Here is an 18528-nt window from a genome sequence, read left to right on the forward strand (position 1 = left end):
TTGTAATAACATATTAGATCCTTTTCACTAGCATACACTTTTAATCATATTTTCTTGGTAGCAGGATGTTATCTATTTAAATTGTGCTGCTCAGTGTTTTTTAATAACTGGTAAAAGATGAATCTGTGTTTACCTGCTAATTACTTTGAGTACACCTGCATCTCTTAAAAATACAGTAATACCCCAAATATCACTACTTCAGGCACAGGAGAACCTCATAATTTAAATATTTGAGTAAACATCTCGAACACATAGCGGGTGGGAGGAAGAGAAAATTGATGGTAGGACATTTTTATTTTTAAGTGTCATGAGGGTTGTGCTTAATTGTGAAATAGTGACTAAAAATGAGAGGAGGAAAAGAGATTGGCAAGGTTTCCTCATTCCTCTAAGAGGAAGCAGCATTGCACAGCTGACCTGGGAACGGGTGCCAAGAGATGACATGAGCGTCTCGGATTCAAGTGAGTGTTGCTGTGGTCTTTACAGTGTCTGAGGGGGTAGGGTGAGGCAGGGAGGAGGACTTCAGGCCTTCCAGTGTCTGAACAGAACAGGAGACAAGGTTCAAATGAACCTTCTGATGAAAGGTGGAAGAATTCAAGGTGGCAGCAAACGCATTGCAGGTGTCAGCATTGACTTGCTTTGAGCATGAACTTGCTCCTGGGTGCTCAAAAGAAGAAAAGATTGTAGTTGGGTTGCAATGTTTTACACTATCACCTTTTTTTTTTAATTGGAAGAGAGGAAACATGGGAATGTACAATGACTTAAACTGTCTGGGGTGTTCCACATTACGCAGTACAACCTGCACTGAAAACAAGCGAGTTCAACGGCAAATTCATAACTTCAAATTCATTGAAGTTCATGTGGCTTTAAAAGCAAGTCTAGCTCAATTGGTTCACATGTGTTTTTTAAAAAAAAAAATAGTAAGTAGGAGTAAAGGTTTAAAATTCAAGAATAAACCTGTCTTTTCCTGGATTAAGTGCCAACTGTTGCCGGTGGATGTGGTGTGCTGCACGTGAGATGTGCCCTTAATAAGTCACCCTTTGAGACCATGCCTTGGTGCCGCACCCTTGTTTGCCGGGGCCATTTTTAGAGTTAAATGACAGTCTGTAAAGAAGCATGGATGCCGAATCTGACATCCCGTAACTTTCATCTTGGGGAAAATGCTGTAATTTAGTCTTTGTGGAAGCAAAATGTAAATCTGTTACTGTATAATTAAGACTACACAAATTGTTTTGACTTCTCATTCCCTACGTCCACCCAACCGTGAATGTTCAAAGCTATCAACATCTTGAACAGGGAGACAGAGAGATTGAGAAGTTTCATACAACCTCATGTGGGGGTGGAAGAAATAAGGGTTAAACAGATAGGTGAATTTCGTGGTAACAGGTTTTTAAAGAATTAAATGGTTTGTTTGTTCTGCCTTACTCATTTAATTACAGTAGTGTATTAAACTTCATATTTGCAGTGAAGTAACCAGTAACAGACGTGTTTAGGTTACATTTTTTCCAGAGACAAGTCTCTGCAAAAAAGTGTATTTGCTATATTTGCACACCCACGTAGGTATAATAGGTGTCTGCTTTTGGCTTTGGATACTTGTTAAACAACCAAAAATGGGTTTCTGGAGCCTCTGACACATTTGAAAACCAGAGCTTGAATGGGACATTGGTCATGCTCACATTGGTCACGCAGGACAGCATATTTGTTATCAAACTGTATGACAAAGAAACAGATTTGGGGGGCTTACTTTGGAGGCTTCCCAGGCGTGGAAAAGGATTATTCAGTCCTTCTAGTTTGATGTAAACTCAAGTTAATTTTCAAGTTCACGTAGAAGTTGGGTTCTTCCCCACCTCCCCCTCAATATTCTGTTGGATCTGAAATCCTTAATATTTCAGTAGAATAAAGGGAAACTTGGGATTTTGAGGTAGCTGATTTTCAGTTGCTGCTCTTTATATGTATTTTCTCAGAACTAAAATAATGCTGAAGTAGCACAGTGGCACTGCTGGTATTAAGCAGGAGGGGGGATTAGGGCATAGTTCAGCTTCTGCTATCGTTATCCATTTTCACATGTTGCTAGCAGAAACGTTTTGACTTGCTCTGCCAAGAAGCAGATTAGTTTATGTTGCTCCAATTGTGAGATTTAATTTTCCTTATAAAATACTGCATCATAAAGTTCTGGTTCATGGTCAGGAAAACTTTCTTCCAAAGTCTTTTGAGTCTCTTTCCCACAGAAACAGAATGGAAATGGAGTAGATATTAAATCAGGCATCATCTGAATACATAATCAGTCACCCAAGCCTCAAATAGAAAGCCACTTGGAAGCTTACATTTTCTCATTCAATTCTCAAGCCAAACAAGTGTCTAATAACAGCATCAATTCTGGAATTTGGAACTGGTTTTTCACTACCATAAAAAGGTACACTTGGTAACGATTAATACAGTTTGTAACTATTCCAGTAGTAGTTTACAAAAAAAAGACATTTTTTTACTGCCCAGTTAATTTGTGAAAAGAAAAAAACTATTTTCAGAAACTGATGGTTTGGAAAAGGGAGTTTTCAAATAGGTCTCCTGTTTTATGGATTAATTACTGAATATCCCTTTAGTTCTGAGGGGGCATTTTATTTTCTTGTGGCTATTTTCAAGAGGAAAATGAACTCCCGGGAAGGAAGCTATGGAGAAATAGTTTAACAATGGGACACACAGAATACATTAATCTAAATGTGAGTGCTTTAACAGCATGAAACGTGTTCGGGAAGATATCCCTTGGATAGAGGTAACCTGCACTTGCTAGCAGAAAGCTGCATCCTGTTGATGTCGACCAACTGTAAGGAAATACTGCTGGCTTCTACTTTAAAATAGGATTAAAATAGGCTGTATGGCTTCCATGAAAGCATATCGTCCTTGAATTGCTGAGACTGATCGCTTTATGAAGAGTCCAGAGAAAATCCTTGCCTATCTCCAAGAAGCTCAAGTTTGTTCCCCCAAAATGCATGTGTGTGCAATTGCCAAATGGCTGATACCAGCTGTCTGCAGTCTGACTTGTAACCCCCTGGGAGGTTGTTAGCTGGTTAAATGGTTCCTAGGACCTTTAAATATAGCAACACAATGAACAGTGAAACTGTAAACAGTATGAACTTACAAGATTTTAGCAAGAGTAAAGCTTTGGTATCTAACCATCTTGTTTGCTTCCTACAGACTAGCAGGACTTGATTTATATGGGTTAATGCATCCCAGTATTCTTCCTCGTATTGCCTACCCTCCTTTCTGAAGATAGCTGTCTGCTCCGTAAGCGGTGGTGAGCATGCTTGGTCCGTGCACTTAGAGCAGTGAACTCCATTACCTTTAATTAACTTTCAAAAAGATATTAAAAAGGAGTTGCCCTTGATTAAGGACATGGTCTGGGGAAAAACAAGTACCTCTGGAGTGCCCCATTAGAGAGAAACAGATTTGATGCCATGGCTTTACTGAAAATCCGGTTTTGGCAAAATAATTTGTGCTAGGTAACTTTGTAACTTCAGTGGGACAGGGAAAAAGGTGTACAAAGCTGGATAGTTCTCATGTGATCAGGTTCTTACCTGTGTGTTTACACCCAAAATAGAGAAAGCACCAGAATAAATAGCACCGGTGTTTACTGCAGAACTGTGCGTTCTGTTTGGCATGCTAACACAGCAAGTAGTGTGAAATACTAGTGACAGGGAGTGAGTATTTATGTAATTTGGTGATTTCTACAATACCATCTTTGTTCTTCTCCAGCTACTGTGCTTGCTGCGTGAGAACCCCGCCTTATACTATAGCACATGACTTTATTTAGTGCATCCAGACATTAATTTGGGGACTGACAGTTCTGTGTAGCCACACTTATGAGTGATGTAGATTGTCTTGACCAGATTTAGCAAATGGAAATATTTCTCTGCACCAATGACTTAAAAATCTCCCTTACGGTACCTGAAAAATATGAGCTTGCTTACCTTCTTCCTGGGGAATCACCATTTTGGCTTCTGTGGTCTCCTACATTATGATTACAGCTTGTCATAAGATATGATGTTCCAAATATAGCCCGATGAGATAAATGAGATCTCTTCACAGAGGTGACATCATTGGAGTAAATGGAAGAATTGTAGCCAAATCCTATCCATTGCACTTGCAATTTCCTTCTGGCCTCTTTTACGGGAACATTGCAGTACTATTCATGCTCACTTTGTTTTTTTTTTAAACTGAAGCTTTGGCCCATGTGCCACAGTTCACCTTAAGGTGGGGTGATACAGGGAAAACTGACTTTCCTGCTGGTAATTCAGAGTGGTTCTTTGCACAGTGTTTTGTCATTAAGGTTTTCACTGCAACTGAACTTAGCATGTCAGGGAACGGCGAGATGGAGTTGCTTTACTTGGGTGTAAACCTATAGTGTGATGCCCATTTCCCCTACGAGCCCCAAGCTCTGCTTCCCTGGGACTCTTCTGTGGCCTGCGTTTCTCAGTGGCGGTGGGGATGGTACTAGCTTGGTGAAATCAATATCTGCAGAGATTCCAGGATGTGCTGTAAATTCTCTGTATAAATATTTTGATCTTGGTTTTGTTCTAGCCCGGATCCTATTGCCAAATACTATTATCATTGGTGAAAGGAAACTAGGGGCCCAGGCTTCTACCAGAAATAGCATCTCTTGTTAATGTATGGTCATTTGTTGTGCCTGTGATTCTTGCTGCTCACTGCTCTGGGAGGCAGCTGGTTGTGTTGATTGCTTTGTGATGGCTGGGAGGCCACTTTTTTTAGTGTTTGTATCAGATCTGGTTTTGGGAGAAGTCGAGTTGGCTCCTGGTGTCTGCTCCAGGAAGATGGTACCTGGTTATCTGATAAGGGTTTGTATCAGAGAAGGGCATTCATGGGATTGCTCTTGATAGGGAAAAGAGATACACTGGTAGTTTAAATAATTCATCCCTTTCTTTCAGTCACTTTTTTTCAGGTGTGGTGTGTGTCTTCATTAAATCTCGCATGACTGCCGCGTGATGAGAGGAATGCATTCCTGGCATTAGATGCAGAATGCAGACTATTTGGGACGGTAAGTGACGGTGGCTGGATGTGGGGTGCTGTGGCAGCAGCTCTGTTTGCCCTGTCCCAGCCCCACGGGAAGGGCGAAGGTGGGGAAGGGCTGTGTCCGTTACTTCAGCAAACAGTAAGCTGTCCTTGCAACAGGGTCAGAAGGATTTGAGAAGGATTAAAGTTCACAATAAAAAACCACTTTAGGCTCTGTTCTGCCCCCGTAACACTCCGTACACTGCTATATTTGTGTACCCGGCGGGTCAGTCTGTCTCACCCCAGTCTGAGAGGATTCCCCCAAAATGCTCCTTTTCTTGTGCTCATGGCTGGCAGGAAGGCTAGGCTGAGGCTGTGTTTTGTATTTTGTTGTGAAGCTGCTGTTTGTGGTTGCCCTCAACTCCTCTCAAGGAGTTTGTTTCCAGAAGGAGCCACTGCCTTTGTGGGCCCCAGTGAGGAGATTGTATCCACAGAAACTGGAGTGTTGTGGATAGTGGTGGCAGGTGGAGGAAGGTCACAACCAGCCTCCCAAAAAGAGGAGGGTGCCAAGCAAAACCCCAAACTTTAGCTTCAGTGGAGAACTGGCAGGTGTGCCTGCAAGGCTCGGTTGTGCTCCCGGAGCATGCACTGGAGCAGTGAGGTGCTCCAGGGTTTGGAGCTGCTTCCAGCTCTGCAGTGATAGCAGGAGAAAGTGTCTCTTGTATTTGAAGACGACTGTCACCGTGCACTGAAACATGCTTGAATTTGTTGGTCTGAAAAATAATACTGACACACACGGTGTTGTATTAGTGCCAAGTTATATCTTGAGAAATTTTTCTGATCCTTGAGAACAACACAGCCTTTTGCCTTCTCATTCCCCTCCCCAAAGGGTGGAAGCAGTGATGCTGCAGGCAGAGGCAAGGGTATTGCCCTGGGGCCAGGCAGCTCCATGTGCAGGAGTTTCGGGTGGTGACAGAGTTTAACCCTTTGGAACCAGTCGAGCATATGGCCAAACAGCTGTTGCCTATTTATGTCCTATAGCAGCTGCCCTCTGCCCTTGCAGCCGCAGCCCTTCCACAGCACCAGCTGCTGGGGAAGCCGGGGAAAAAAGGGGGTTTTCATCCTCTGTGCACCCACACACTCCTCTTCCTCGGAACTGCCTGCCTGCGGGTCTCTGGCGAGCTCGGAGGCTTTGTTGCAGGTTATTAAAAGATCACCAAAGTTTGGTGTGCTTGGGAGATGCACAGGCATTTCTGTGACTGGCTGCTTTAAAATTGAGGGGAAAATACAGATGCTTTTTCTACCATAACCAGCTTTTCTGTGAGTGGTGAAAGGGTTTAATTTGCAGACAAGCATTCACATTAGTGGAAAAGTCGATTTTCATGCTGTGTTTCATATCTATTTGTCAGCATCTCCCCATCTTAAGATGTTTTGCTCGCCCTTTAATCCCTGAAACTCTCTCTAGCCTGGGAACTTGTTTATTTTCTTTTACTTCCTTTTAGCCCCCATCCATCCTTAATGTTGCATTTTATTTTAACCAGATGGGAATTAAGTAGCTGAATCCACTTGTGGACTGTTCCCCAGTAGCTCCTGGTATTCCCTAGCAGAGTATCAGGGCCGTATGGCTTGGTTTCCGTGTCTGCGGGGAGTATCTTTCCAAGGTAAGGTACTTTCCTCAGCTGAGTCTTCTGACAAACTGGTGAGAGGAAGCCTGGTTTCACTAAATCACGGGAGGATGACCCGCCATGGCAGAGCCTTGATGTGGTGGTTCACTGGCACAAGGAAGCTACTGAATGCTGAATTATGCCACTGCTGACTGGGATCAGTGAGCCGCCTCCTAATACTCCGATTTGGTCATGGGACAAAACCCAGCGGTAGAGATATGTATTTCTTCACTGCTGTTTTAAAATAACCCAAATGAAAGAGTTTGAGCTTAACTTGATGTGCAGATCCCTTTGAGCTGGAAAAGCAGGGCTGTGACTAATGCAAGTTTGGGATATTTTTAGTGTTCTTCCTTGAGTTGTTTGCCTGGTCCTCTCTGTGCTTGGTTAGTACCGTGAAGGTCACACGAAGATATTACAGTTGTAAAGAGTGCTGAGAGGGCCAGCTGGTCGGGATGGCACTCAACCAGCAACGCTCCTGCTTTTGAGATAGAGGGGTCGGGAAAGGGCTGAGAAGTACTGGCATGCTGCTTTCAAGATATCAAACCCAGCTTTCTTCACACCTCTAAGCTAGGGAGTAGGTATGTGCCAGGAAACAAATCCAGGCATCAGAAAAGCAACAACGTGGTCAGTTTGTCTGAAAGGACTAGGAAATCATGTACAATCGGCAACCCAATAGTCGGGATCTCTTATCTCGCATACTTGCCATTCAACAGGGAGTAGCAGTACCCTCTCTGTAGACTGGGAGACGATATGCCATCACTGAATATATCAACAAAACAAAATGGCAGCAGGCTCTGCTTACTGCATTAGTAGCTGGACTCCCCTGTAATCACGTTCCCCCGAGCATTTGTTTTTCTGCTTCTTAGCTTTCATCTTGCATTGCGGGTGTTGAAATTGCTGTTGGTGGAGGGTGAAATTAATCCATCCCAAGGACTGCTGCTGTACTTAAACAATGCTCCTGAGATGACTCTGGGAACTAAACTGTGTGACAACATCTTATGAAAAGACCCTAAAACTTAACGGAGGGGACCAGGACTGAAGGGGAAGTATGCAACTGAAGCTATCTAAGACTGAGTGTCTCTCAGGAAAAGCCTTTGGGAAAAGTGGGGAGAAAAGCTGGGAAAAAATTAATAAGTCGGCCAAAATGACAGTTTATTTACTTTATTTTTGCATAACTGAAGGAAAGGATACTCTTGGGAGCAAATAAGAATAAGTTTATTTTTCTCTGTGTATATTAGATATTGAATGAAATATGCTGGACTACCTTCAAAGTACATATTTGCAAGAACCTTCAGTGAATTGTCCTAATTTACCTTGCAAAGCAGAGTCGTTCTCGTTAGGTCCTCCCACCTTGAATTGCCTCATGCAAGAGACGTTCTGCAGAAGCTGGCCTCGACTCCAGCAATTCTCTCTGCTTCCCCTCCTTGTTTGTTCTTCTCTCTGTAGACCCACATTCTCTTGAGGGATGAGAGATGCTTTTCATTTTTTGGAAACTTCTGGCCATGCCGTTGAGTCTGTGGTTTCCTGAGGAATGGTTGCATGGGGTTTCTGAACAGCTGCTCAGGGCAGACCCGGGCTGACGGCATACGAGCCTTAAATCTCTTCCCATTACAGTAATGGCGTTTCCCCCAGAGGCAGGACAGCTATCTGTCTAATGGAATGACACATTTTTCAGTGCTGTCAGTCCTTAAATATCAAATAAGTAAATTAATAGAGAGCAGGTGAATGTTTCTTCAGAAGAAAGTTTAATGTCACGTAGCTGTTTGATGCATTGCCTCTGGCGTAACTGCCTTGTCATAAAACCTGACATCATTTGTTCAGTTGTCTTTCATAATTAGAATTATTTGCTGCTTTTCAGGTTTGTTAATTATAAGTGATGTTACACGTAGTCTGACATGAGCTAGAATTATGATGTTCAGATTGACTGCATGGAAAGAAAGCACATTTCACTAGCAGGCAGCACAGCCTTCGTCAATGTACCCATCTGTTGATTGACAAATAGCTGAAGGAATGACTTATTAGGATTGCTCTAGCTCCAGCTTCCAGTACAAATAGGTCTTTTTGAGTAGTGTGACACTGCCACAGGAGCCTTTCATCGAAAGACTTGAATGGGCTTTCTGCCCTGTAGTCGCTGCCTTAATCCAGTGATGCAGGTGGGAAACCACACTGCAGACTAAGAGGCTGTAGCATTGGGTGGAGACTGATTTAGTGAAGAAGCTGCAGTTGCTTGCCCTGTTGTGGAGCACGAACCCGTAACTTCTGTCTGAAGCATTCTTTCTCCCAACGAAGCCTTTTATTCCAAAACCAAAAAGGCAACAACGAAAGCCCTGCAGCTTTCCCTGAATGTAACAAATGGTTTGGAGTAACAGTGTGAATCAGCTGTTAATGCAGGATGGCCCTAAAATGCTGTCAGTTGAACAGGAAAAAGTGGGTTAGAAAATCAGATGTCCAATAAATTGATCCCTAGACAGCAGTAGGGGCTCTTAGCAGTGTGTGCAATGAGATAACTGCTGACTGCAGTTGAGGGTGAATGCAGACGAACTCCTCTGCTGTAGCTTGCTGCAGGATAGATGGCTTGTAAGGGTGTAGATGCAACAGTGTGAGACGTTGGTTCATGGGAATACACGCAGTTGGCTTCTTGTGAGAGGTTTTCAAAGCAAGCTTGGCCATGGGACAGGGAATTGTAGCATTTGCTGCTTCTCCCCTCTACTCGTTAAACCACAAACCATAAACTCTGAAGAGCTCTGAGAAAATCCAGAGGGGGAAATTTTGATCATCAAGTTGCCCCTGTTGGGAAAAACTCGGTGTGTTGAGCAGATCGCTGTCTGTATTTCACAGCAAGCCTTCAACCTGCTGCTTTTTTTTCCCCCCCATGACTGCAAACTTTCAAGTAAATGCTTCAGTGTAAAATGGAGTCCTTTGCATCCCATTGAACCCAATGTTTTTCTACTACTGTGCATGCCCTTAGCCTTCAGCCTGCTTTATCTACACTGCCCGACTGTTTATATGGTAATGCTGTATTGCATGTTATTTTCTAGAAAGTAAGGATCAGATACTTTTCCCTGTCTTTAAGTAGGTCAAGCGTTAATCTAATTGATTAACTTTGTAGCTAGTCAATTAAATTGATTTACTCATATAAAGGGGACATATTTACCCACTGTATTGGTGTAACTCTGTGTAGTTTTATATAGAGGAATTGCAAAAAGCTTTGCTGGGCAGAACCTCAAGGGGAAAACCCAAAGTGGCCAAAAGCTAATAGGGAAGGCATTGTGAAAAGCAGTTGAACGCTGAGGTATTTTTTAAAAACAAGTTCAAAGATGTTTTTGCCTGAAATTTCAGGCTATTAGCTCATAGGTATCTTCATTGGATGGTGATAATTCAAGGGTGTTATAAGGCAGTACTTTGCCGGAAACTAAACGATGAAATGCCCCTCTGTTTTGACAAAGGAATGGCTGCAAGATAGTATTTGAGAGATTAGTTCCCTTGGGGAGTTAAGCAGCTACTGCACTTTCATACTGGAAGCCTGAAGTAGCTGTAACAGCTTGATCGTGTTTTTGAGGAATGCAGTGTATTATGGACGATCATTCAAAAGCTGCCATGAATTATCCATGGAAAAGTGCCCTCAGACAGGAGCCCCTTGATGGTTGGTTAGTATAATTAATATAAATATCTCGCCGCAGCTTTACATTTTGGTTTAGCAACTCCTCAATTTGAGAAGAGTCTTGGGACTGCCTGGATTTCAATTATCTCCCTGATGCTGGAGGTAGGGTTTTAACTTGATGTTAATTATGTTCCTCAAGGGAAATCCAGATGGCAAGCAATGGTTAGGGTTGTGCAGACAGCACGGCTCACCCCAAAGTAAATCTACCTTTAAGGAGTTAAAAGTGCCATGCTACTTGGTTGCTCTTTTAAAGAAGACTTTTTTAAGGCCGCCTTTGTGGGATGCTACAAATACAGGGTGTTACTGGGCTTGTATTCAAATAATTCATTCCACATTCTGCAGGTTTTTTGCGAATCTTATGAAATATTTGATTAAAAAGAATTCCAGCATTCTTGAGGAGAAAATGTGAACTGAATGTGCTGCAAATGCTAAAAAACTAGAAGATTGCTCAATTTCTTAAATCATAGTACCTTTTTACCACTGACGTTGGCCGTGCTGCTGTCACGGGTAGGCCTTTGCTGTAAAAATGATGGAATTAAGCAAGGCTGGGCCTTCAGCTCAGTGTTCTCTCTTTGGGCCTGTTCAGATGCAGCACTCAGGAGCTGCCATGTAACGAACCCCTTGGGAAACATCTTAGGCATTGCTGTCCAGAATTGTGTTTGCTTTGGAGAAAGACCAGGTAGAAGATGGAAGAGAATTTGAGGACAGAACAGAGGCAGCTCTTTCATCTAATAAGCAGAGGCAGCAGCTTCAGCCAGACCCGTGGTTGTAGATCAAATCGTGGGGGTTATCTTGTTCTCTGTAGCATTCCCAATCTAACAGTGCTCATTTGTCCGAGATATCCCAGTATGCTATTTAGTGATGCTGTGAATTACTGCTGTTTTCTGTTCATGTTGAAAGAAGTGATGCTGGAGGGGCGACCTGGAGGATACAAACACCCTTGGTACTGACGTGTGGGGAGGCACGGAGGGACGGCTGCACTGAAGCCGCTCTTTCATAGCGGGGAGCTTATGAGGGTGGAAAAAGGGAGGCAAGCAGTGCCTGGCAGTTTGGAGTTTATGTGAAGGATGTGTGGGGTTTTTTTTTCTGTCAACACAGCCTCCTCCCAATTTTCTTGCACAATTTCACAATTACAAATATTTCAGCTCTGGCTTCTACCAGCCACTTCAGGAGTTTCTGGAGGCAGATTTGCTGGATTTTGTTGCTGTTTCTTGCTTTAGTGGGTAGTATGGCACATGGTCCTTCATGTTGAGTAGTTCCTCGGTATTCAAAACATGGGGAATATGGGTAAGGCTCAGCTCTCTTGATGTGAACAGCGAAGCATACACCCTTCTGAGAAACATCCTTATGCTGTAAATGCCTTTGCTCCCACAACCTGCTGGAATATGGGTGGGTATTGATATCTTTTTAATAGATGGAGCAAATCAGCTTAGTGTGCTGGCTTTAATGGCCCTTTTTTAAGAGGGGAAATTGAGTTGGTGTTACCATGACCAGGTTTTCATGCGAAGCTTCCATTTGCAAAGCTCTTTCTCACTGTACTTTATCAGCTGAGGCCAGATCTTATTAAAACCCAAACAGTAGCCAGCTCTGACTATTAGCTTAATGGTTTAATACCAGCTTCTCCATAAAGTAGAAGCGGTGGGTTATTTAAAACATGTAGGTCAGATTGGCCTGGTGTTTTCCAGTGAGATTATATAAAGACGTTATTATTAAAACTCTCAAATACAGTAGACGCACCTGGTGCAGGACACTTTTTTGTTCCCCTTTGCTTTCTGAGGTCCTATTGCAAAGTATATTCTAAACAGATTTTTAGTCTTTACTTCCAAATGTGATACTAACACCACAGTGTTTCTGCTGACTCTTTGGAATGGTATTCTTAATGTAAATGTTCCACTACAAGTCATTTAACCTCAAGTTTAAAATGAAAATGTTTTCCTGTGAGAAATCCCATACTCCTCCTTCTGCAAGAGGGCTGCAGTATAAAACGAAATGGAAAATGAGTGCAAAGTAGTCAGCCCATCCTCAGTTTTTGGTTATCAAAGCTAGTAGCTGCAGAAAACAAATTATTTAAATGACCTGCATTTTTCATTCACTGTTTCTTCAAGGGTATTAATTATAATTTAAGGTGCTGGGTTATTTTTTGTTGTTCTAAGGACAGTTCACTATGTAATCTACCTCCTGCATTATGGAAAAACTAGACTTTGTTATAACTACAAGTAGCTGTTTATGTACACTGAGGGCTACTTGCTGTAAAACTCCAAAAGGATCCTTAAATATTTAGGGCAGCCTGTTTCCTGAGACGGTAAAATCCTTAGGTGCCTTCTGTAGGAAGTAAGGAAAAGGGCAATATTTACAGACAGAGAGGAGACAGATGCTCATCTGCAGGAACCTCCGTGCTGCAGAAAAGGTACCATTAACAATCTGTTGTAAACTTTGGTGTTCAAAGGGCAACAATAAAAGCACCACTCAGCACTGAAACTCAAGCAAGTCTTTCTACAAATGTATCTCCCTGCTTAGTTGCTGTTAATTGGTTTGGTAATTGGTGTGACAGCTTTTTGGGGGAGCAGCAAACCGCTGAATTCTGGAAGCAGCTTGGTATGTTCTTGCCATTTTAACTGGCTGAGTTTAATATTACCAGTTCACAAAGCAAGGGTGGGGAAAAATCTGCATAGGCAGGTTCAAAATACACAGCTCATTTAAAAAATAATTCTTAAGATTCACAGAAATAAAGACTTTTTTTTTTTTTTTTTTTTTGTGAGAGCAGTGATGGAAAACTGCAGCACCCTTGGAGGAAGGAAACAGATGGCAGGAAGAGCTTCCAGATACTTGACAGGCCGCAACAGACTTAAATGCAGGCAGTGATAAATGGGCACGAGATTGGGTTTTGCTGTAGCTATTGTGGTTTAGTCTTGATAAAGTGCCTGATGTGCTGTGTGTTAGCAGTACCAAAATTTTATGTGCTCTCTGCTTTGGTGGTCCTGGCATAGCTGCTGTGGCCAATGGGGTACTATGAATGGGAATGAAGATCCAGGCACTTCTATGAAAAATGAAAGTTTCTACATCTGACTAATAGCAGGACTTAATGTTGAGTAACAGCAAGCGAGAACTGAAACTGAATTTAATTCCTTCGTCTAGGTTATTCAAGGCTGTGTGGCAAAAATGGCCATGTGAGGCTGATAATTAAAAAGAAAAATTTTTGCATGCATATGAATGAATCACCCCTCCACTTTAATCAGGTGCAAAGGTGTGGATGCTGGGATTTCCTATTTTGGGAGTTTTATCAGGGACACCAGTGGGTATTTATGCCTCGCTCAGACTGCTGGGAACACTGGAGAGCAGCCTGCTGCGCAGTCAGTGCCCTCCCTGTAAACACAGTGCCGAATTTCACGTTATTGACTGTAACAGATAATAGATGAATGTATACTGAGGAAATCCTATAGCTTCTGACAGGAGCTACTGAGCTAGACTTCTGTGAGGCTGTTTGAACCTGAGCAATTAAACAAAGCACCTCCTCCTTTTAGATAGGGGTAGGGCACAGCTGAGTTTTCTTCCCGGGATCAGCCTGCCGTTGTGCAAGATGGCTATGCTGCGATGTAAGGCTAAAACCTTCAAGCCTCGGCATGAGGGTACAACCCCACGGGGTTATTTAGGCACGTGATTTCCCATTGCTTAAAGCCTCTAATACTTATACTAATAAAGGTTTCCTCCTAGGAGTTTGCAAAGTGTTTTTATAGGGCAGTTTAGCCTTTTTATCCTGGGCGCTGTTTTCCCCTCTTGTGGCCTGTCAGACCTTCTGTGTGAGTTTTGCTTTCAGCCGTGAGGTAGAGTGTAATATTACTTAAAATCAGCTTGAGAAGGAGCTGCTTTTATTTCCAGGAGAGGCGCAGCGTGGGCAGGGAGCTGTGCAAGCTGCGTACGTGACCGAGGACGGCTAAGTAAGCAGGTACTTACCATGAGCAAGCAGTTGAAGGAATGCAGACCGGGACAAATGACTTTGGGGTAATCTGTAGAGCAGGAAAAGCAATTAAGTTGAAAAGTATCTGCCCGGGCTCAGGAGCTTGTGTGTTCTTACGGTCCTGGTTTTCGCTGCTATCTGCATAGCTTCTGAATAATGGTGCAGTGCTGCCTGAAGTGATTGGTTTCACATCCACTACTTAACTGTGTGTCACCAAAACTTCTCGGCTTGTAGGGTTTGGGCTGAGGCAAAGCCAGGGTACGTATAGATGAGACTCCCTCCCTCAAGTTCTGGAAGTTAATTCTAGAAAATATGACCAGAAGGGACTTAAAGAAGCCAGAGTCTGTTGCGTACTGTTAAAATGAAACCACCTGGATGAGATGCTGTCAGTCCCACACAGAGTACCCAGACCCTAGTCAGGATGAGCAGTGGCCCTTAAAAAATGTCTTTGAGACAACCTGGTCCTGGACCATTTAGGCCTTTAAGCGCTACAGATAGTTAAGTGTGAATACGATGGCCTGCTCTGAGCAGAGAAAAAAGCCTGAACAAATTGCTCCTCTCTTGCAAAGTCTCAATTAGAGAAAGTTTAAATGGCTGTGTCCTCACTTGACTTGCTGGTGTAATATTAGACTGGACTGTAGGAAGAATCTGATGGAGCAACCTTGATGATACCAGTGACCTGAGACAAGTTACTACTTAGCATCTGATTGAAAAGGTCATGAGATAAGATTTGGCTATTTGCAATCTGCCTTATTGCTCGCTGCTTCTCTTGCAGTGGACAAATTTAATGTTAGTCTGAAGTGATTGTGTCCCGTAGCAAAATAACTTCACAAAATTTTGTGCTATATTCAGCATGCTTTTAAAACAGCGTTTTCAGGTGATGGGTTACTTCAGCCAGGGCTCCCTGTTCACATGCATAGCTTTTGCATTTTGGCTTGGAAATGTAATGACAGTGCTTCAAGATTGAGTTGCTTTCGTTATGCATGTTTTAATTTGAATGGTTCACGTTGGGTAACTCCAGGGGCTCTGTGCAGAAGAGGGCTCCGCTCTGTCTGTGCAGCGTCTGCATAGGCAAACGGCGATGCTTAAGTGTGTGGCAACAGTTCGCATGGAGCTGAGGATGAGAGAATGTGTTTTGTTTGGAGGAAATACTAACAAGGATGCCTGGATTGCTCTTTTGTTTATTTCTTGATAGTTGGATTGCTCTTTTATTAGTGTCTTTAGTTTAAATTTTGCTTCAGTATCCATCCAAACAAGGGGGAAAAGTAACCAGGTAGTGTGAAATAGGGTCGAAGTGTATTGCATATTATCTTTTGCCCGGTCTTTTGCTAGCCTGGAAGAGCAAAAAGAAGTAGGGGTGTCATTACATTTTCCTTCTTGGGCAATAAAGATCGCAAATAACATATTTAGTCACACCGGGATTACAGTTAATCCTATAGGTCACATCAAAGCAAGTTTCTATCATTGAAGTTGCACACCCCGGTTTTTGCCTCTAAGGCTTTGTCCACTCGTGGAGTCTGTAATCTGCTGGCGCAGTATTTACTAGGAAAAGCAACCCCCCAGGAGCTGCCAGTCTGCCCTGCGTGAAACCATTAAACCACCACCAGAAAAGATCTGGCAAGCGTCTGCGCGGTGACTCACTGGGCAGAGGCGCATGGTGCTGTGCATCGTCCGCCCCGGTCCTGCCGGCTGCTTCACCACCTACCTGGGGGTACAGACACTTCATTTTTCAGAGGTGAAACCACTGCTTTGTGATCCAGGCATAAAACTGTTGTCGCTTATGCCAGAATGGAATTCCTGCCTGGTTTTGTTTTGTCTCTGTCGGTGTTTGTATTGGCTTGGTATTTTCATATTTTGTATCCAGTGTCAGTATTTGTTTCTGGGAAGAAAGTTTAAGCAAAACTTTAATTTCTGCAATTTGTTTGTTTAAACTTGTTGGCAACTTTTAAAATACTGCAGTCTGTTCCATATGCTGGTATCAGTGCTGCTATTATTGTGACAGACTTCCAAAGTAAAAAGCAGCACTTGGGCAGGGAATGTTTTTATGAAATAGTTGGGAGTATTTTCAGTTATAATAATATTTGGGAATATTTTGAGCTATTTTGTGGCCAGTTTTTAATAAATGTAGGGTTATTTCTGCTTATATTGACTCAAGATTGTACAGTGCTGAACCCAGTGAAAGCTTTTTTTTTTCCACCATATACATATATACAGTATATAACTATGACAACGATATTAATGTGATAGGCAAGAACCCAAAATGACTGATTGAGCACAGCAAAAGCTGTGAGGACGGACAGACAGACGTGTTGTAGGTGACTGAATGAACAGTTAGCACATGAGAGAAAAATCACGTTGGTGTTATGTTGTGAATTTACCAGATGAGCAATGGCATCTAGACTGGTTGGCCAACCTGTGACTGGAGCTGACACTTCAATAGCACAATGCAGTCCTTGAAGATGAAAGCAGCATAAGCCCAATGGAGGTACTGAAGAAGTGCAAAACCAGAAGGAAAGCAATGGTTTTTAAATACATTGGTAAAGCTAGACTGGAGAAGGAAAGCTAAATCTGAATGAAGCAGCAGTACACGTATCAAAAAAGGAGATATTAGCATTACCGAAACACAGACTTAGTTACGAGCTCCGGTACTAGGATGGATGGGAAAAGCACATCTCTGCTGCTTTTTCAGAAGGAATCCACAAGCACAGCCTGGACATAACGAACTGGAGAAAGGGTTAAGCAGAAAGCAGCCCCCTATAGCTGGGTCTGTCAGTCGGGTGGCCATGTCTCCAGCGATCAGGAAATGGGGCTTGAGCATGTTTTGAGTCTGCCTTTTTTTTTGGCAGTGTTTCACTTAAAGTAATGCCTGAACATCATCAAAAAATGGAAGTGATCCAAGACGTTTAAGACGGAGAACAAGACTGAAAAGGAGAGCTAATCTGAGTCATCCATGTCAAGTTGTTTATTTTATGTTTATGTTTGAGAATACTGAAAACACAGATTTTTTTTTTTTTTCTCTTTTTTCCAAGGATTGAGATTGCTGCACTCCTGCTTATCACAATAAAATTATTTCAGTGGGAGTTTGGTCCCCCAGGACGAAGCTGAGCAGAGTGCAGAGAGCAAAAAGCCTGGGGATGGAGCCCTGTATAACCTCTGTAAAAAAGCTGGAGCAGGAAAGATGAGGAGAAAAATGGGAAAAGACTTAACCACAAGAAACAAAGGAGTGGGCAATTAAAAGGAGGAACATGGCTGCTTGTGCTGAAGGCAGCTGGCAGGCCGGGGAAAAAGGGAATGGGTTGCTGAATGTTGTCCAGAGAAGGTAATTATTTCTGGCTTTGAATTATGGCTCTGATTCATATAATATTTAAGGAATATATCTGTATTTTTCATGATGAGCAGCCTGAAAGCAAATGCTGGAATTTTGCCATCTGTGTAGAAACTTCTTTGCTGTAGATGTATGCTGTGAAAGTGAGTGGGACTGAAGTAAAGTCCATTAACAAATTCCTTTATTGATAGGAGTGAGAGGTGAATGCTCTGGACCAGATGAAATACCCAGTTAAAAAAGTGCTTAACTGTTGAATTCCTTTTCAAAAATTTAATAAGTAGCATACGCAGGTTTCTCAATACTGAAGTCAGCTTTCAAATTAAAAAAAGGTGTTGGAGGAAGGCAGTACATGGTATAGTTCAAAAGTTAGGGTTAAGATGCAAAAAAAAAAAAAAAAAATCATACTTCATGTTGGATTGGCCAGCTATTATAATAAATTAGGAGACTAGACAGTTGGGCTTGCTGTGGGTACTTCCATTGTGCAGTTTCCCATTTATCTGGGCTTATTCCATGATCTCAGGAGCAATCACTGGTGCCGCTGATGTATCCATCTGTAGTCCTAGGTAGATATATTAACCTTTGCATCTATTCAGAGACCATGCGTATTTTGAAGAGGTTCTTGAAAATAGTCTGTGTCCTTGTTATCTTATCTGATCTCTTACTCAATTTCAGACTGAGAATGTCACATAGGAATTCCTGTAATGAGATCTCCCTGGTGTGAACGGAAGGCTTTTGCGCCCAAAACTTTTGGGTAGGCTGTTCAAATCTCTGCGGTCTCGGAAGCCTGAGTGGTGATGAATTTATTGCTTCCCTTGGTACGCAGCTCTTGTTAATCTAGCCCAGCTTGCTTCTGCAAAATAGAAGCAAGAAAGCAAGAATTTGTAAAACACTCAAATGTTCGCTTATGCTGTCGTTTGGCAAG

At 42.5% G+C, this 18528-nt stretch overlaps 1 protein-coding gene across 11 annotated transcripts in view; it reads left to right on the forward strand.

Moving 5' to 3' along the window:
• Positions 1–18528, forward strand: part of MTSS1 (MTSS I-BAR domain containing 1) — a 127816-nt gene that overhangs the window by 40122 nt on the left and 69166 nt on the right. The window contains exon 2 of one of the 11 annotated variants that reach the window (XM_087746232.1): positions 4938–5047. The exons of 8 other annotated variants lie outside the window; for them this stretch is intronic. In XM_087746232.1, coding sequence (XP_087602358.1) covers positions 5029–5047 — 19 coding nt within the window. In that variant the 5' untranslated portion in view covers positions 4938–5028. Of the gene's footprint in view, positions 1–4937; positions 5048–6607; positions 6663–17569; positions 17601–18528 lie in introns of those variants that run through there. 2 more of the 11 variants (XM_087746227.1, XM_087746240.1) reach the window with 2 other exon arrangements.

The sequence above is a fragment of the Nipponia nippon genome, unplaced genomic scaffold (genome assembly GCF_047370975.1).
Source record: "Nipponia nippon isolate SJK-2023a ecotype South Korea unplaced genomic scaffold, ASM4737097v1 scaffold_1, whole genome shotgun sequence".
Lineage (NCBI taxonomy): Eukaryota > Metazoa > Chordata > Aves > Pelecaniformes > Threskiornithidae > Nipponia > Nipponia nippon.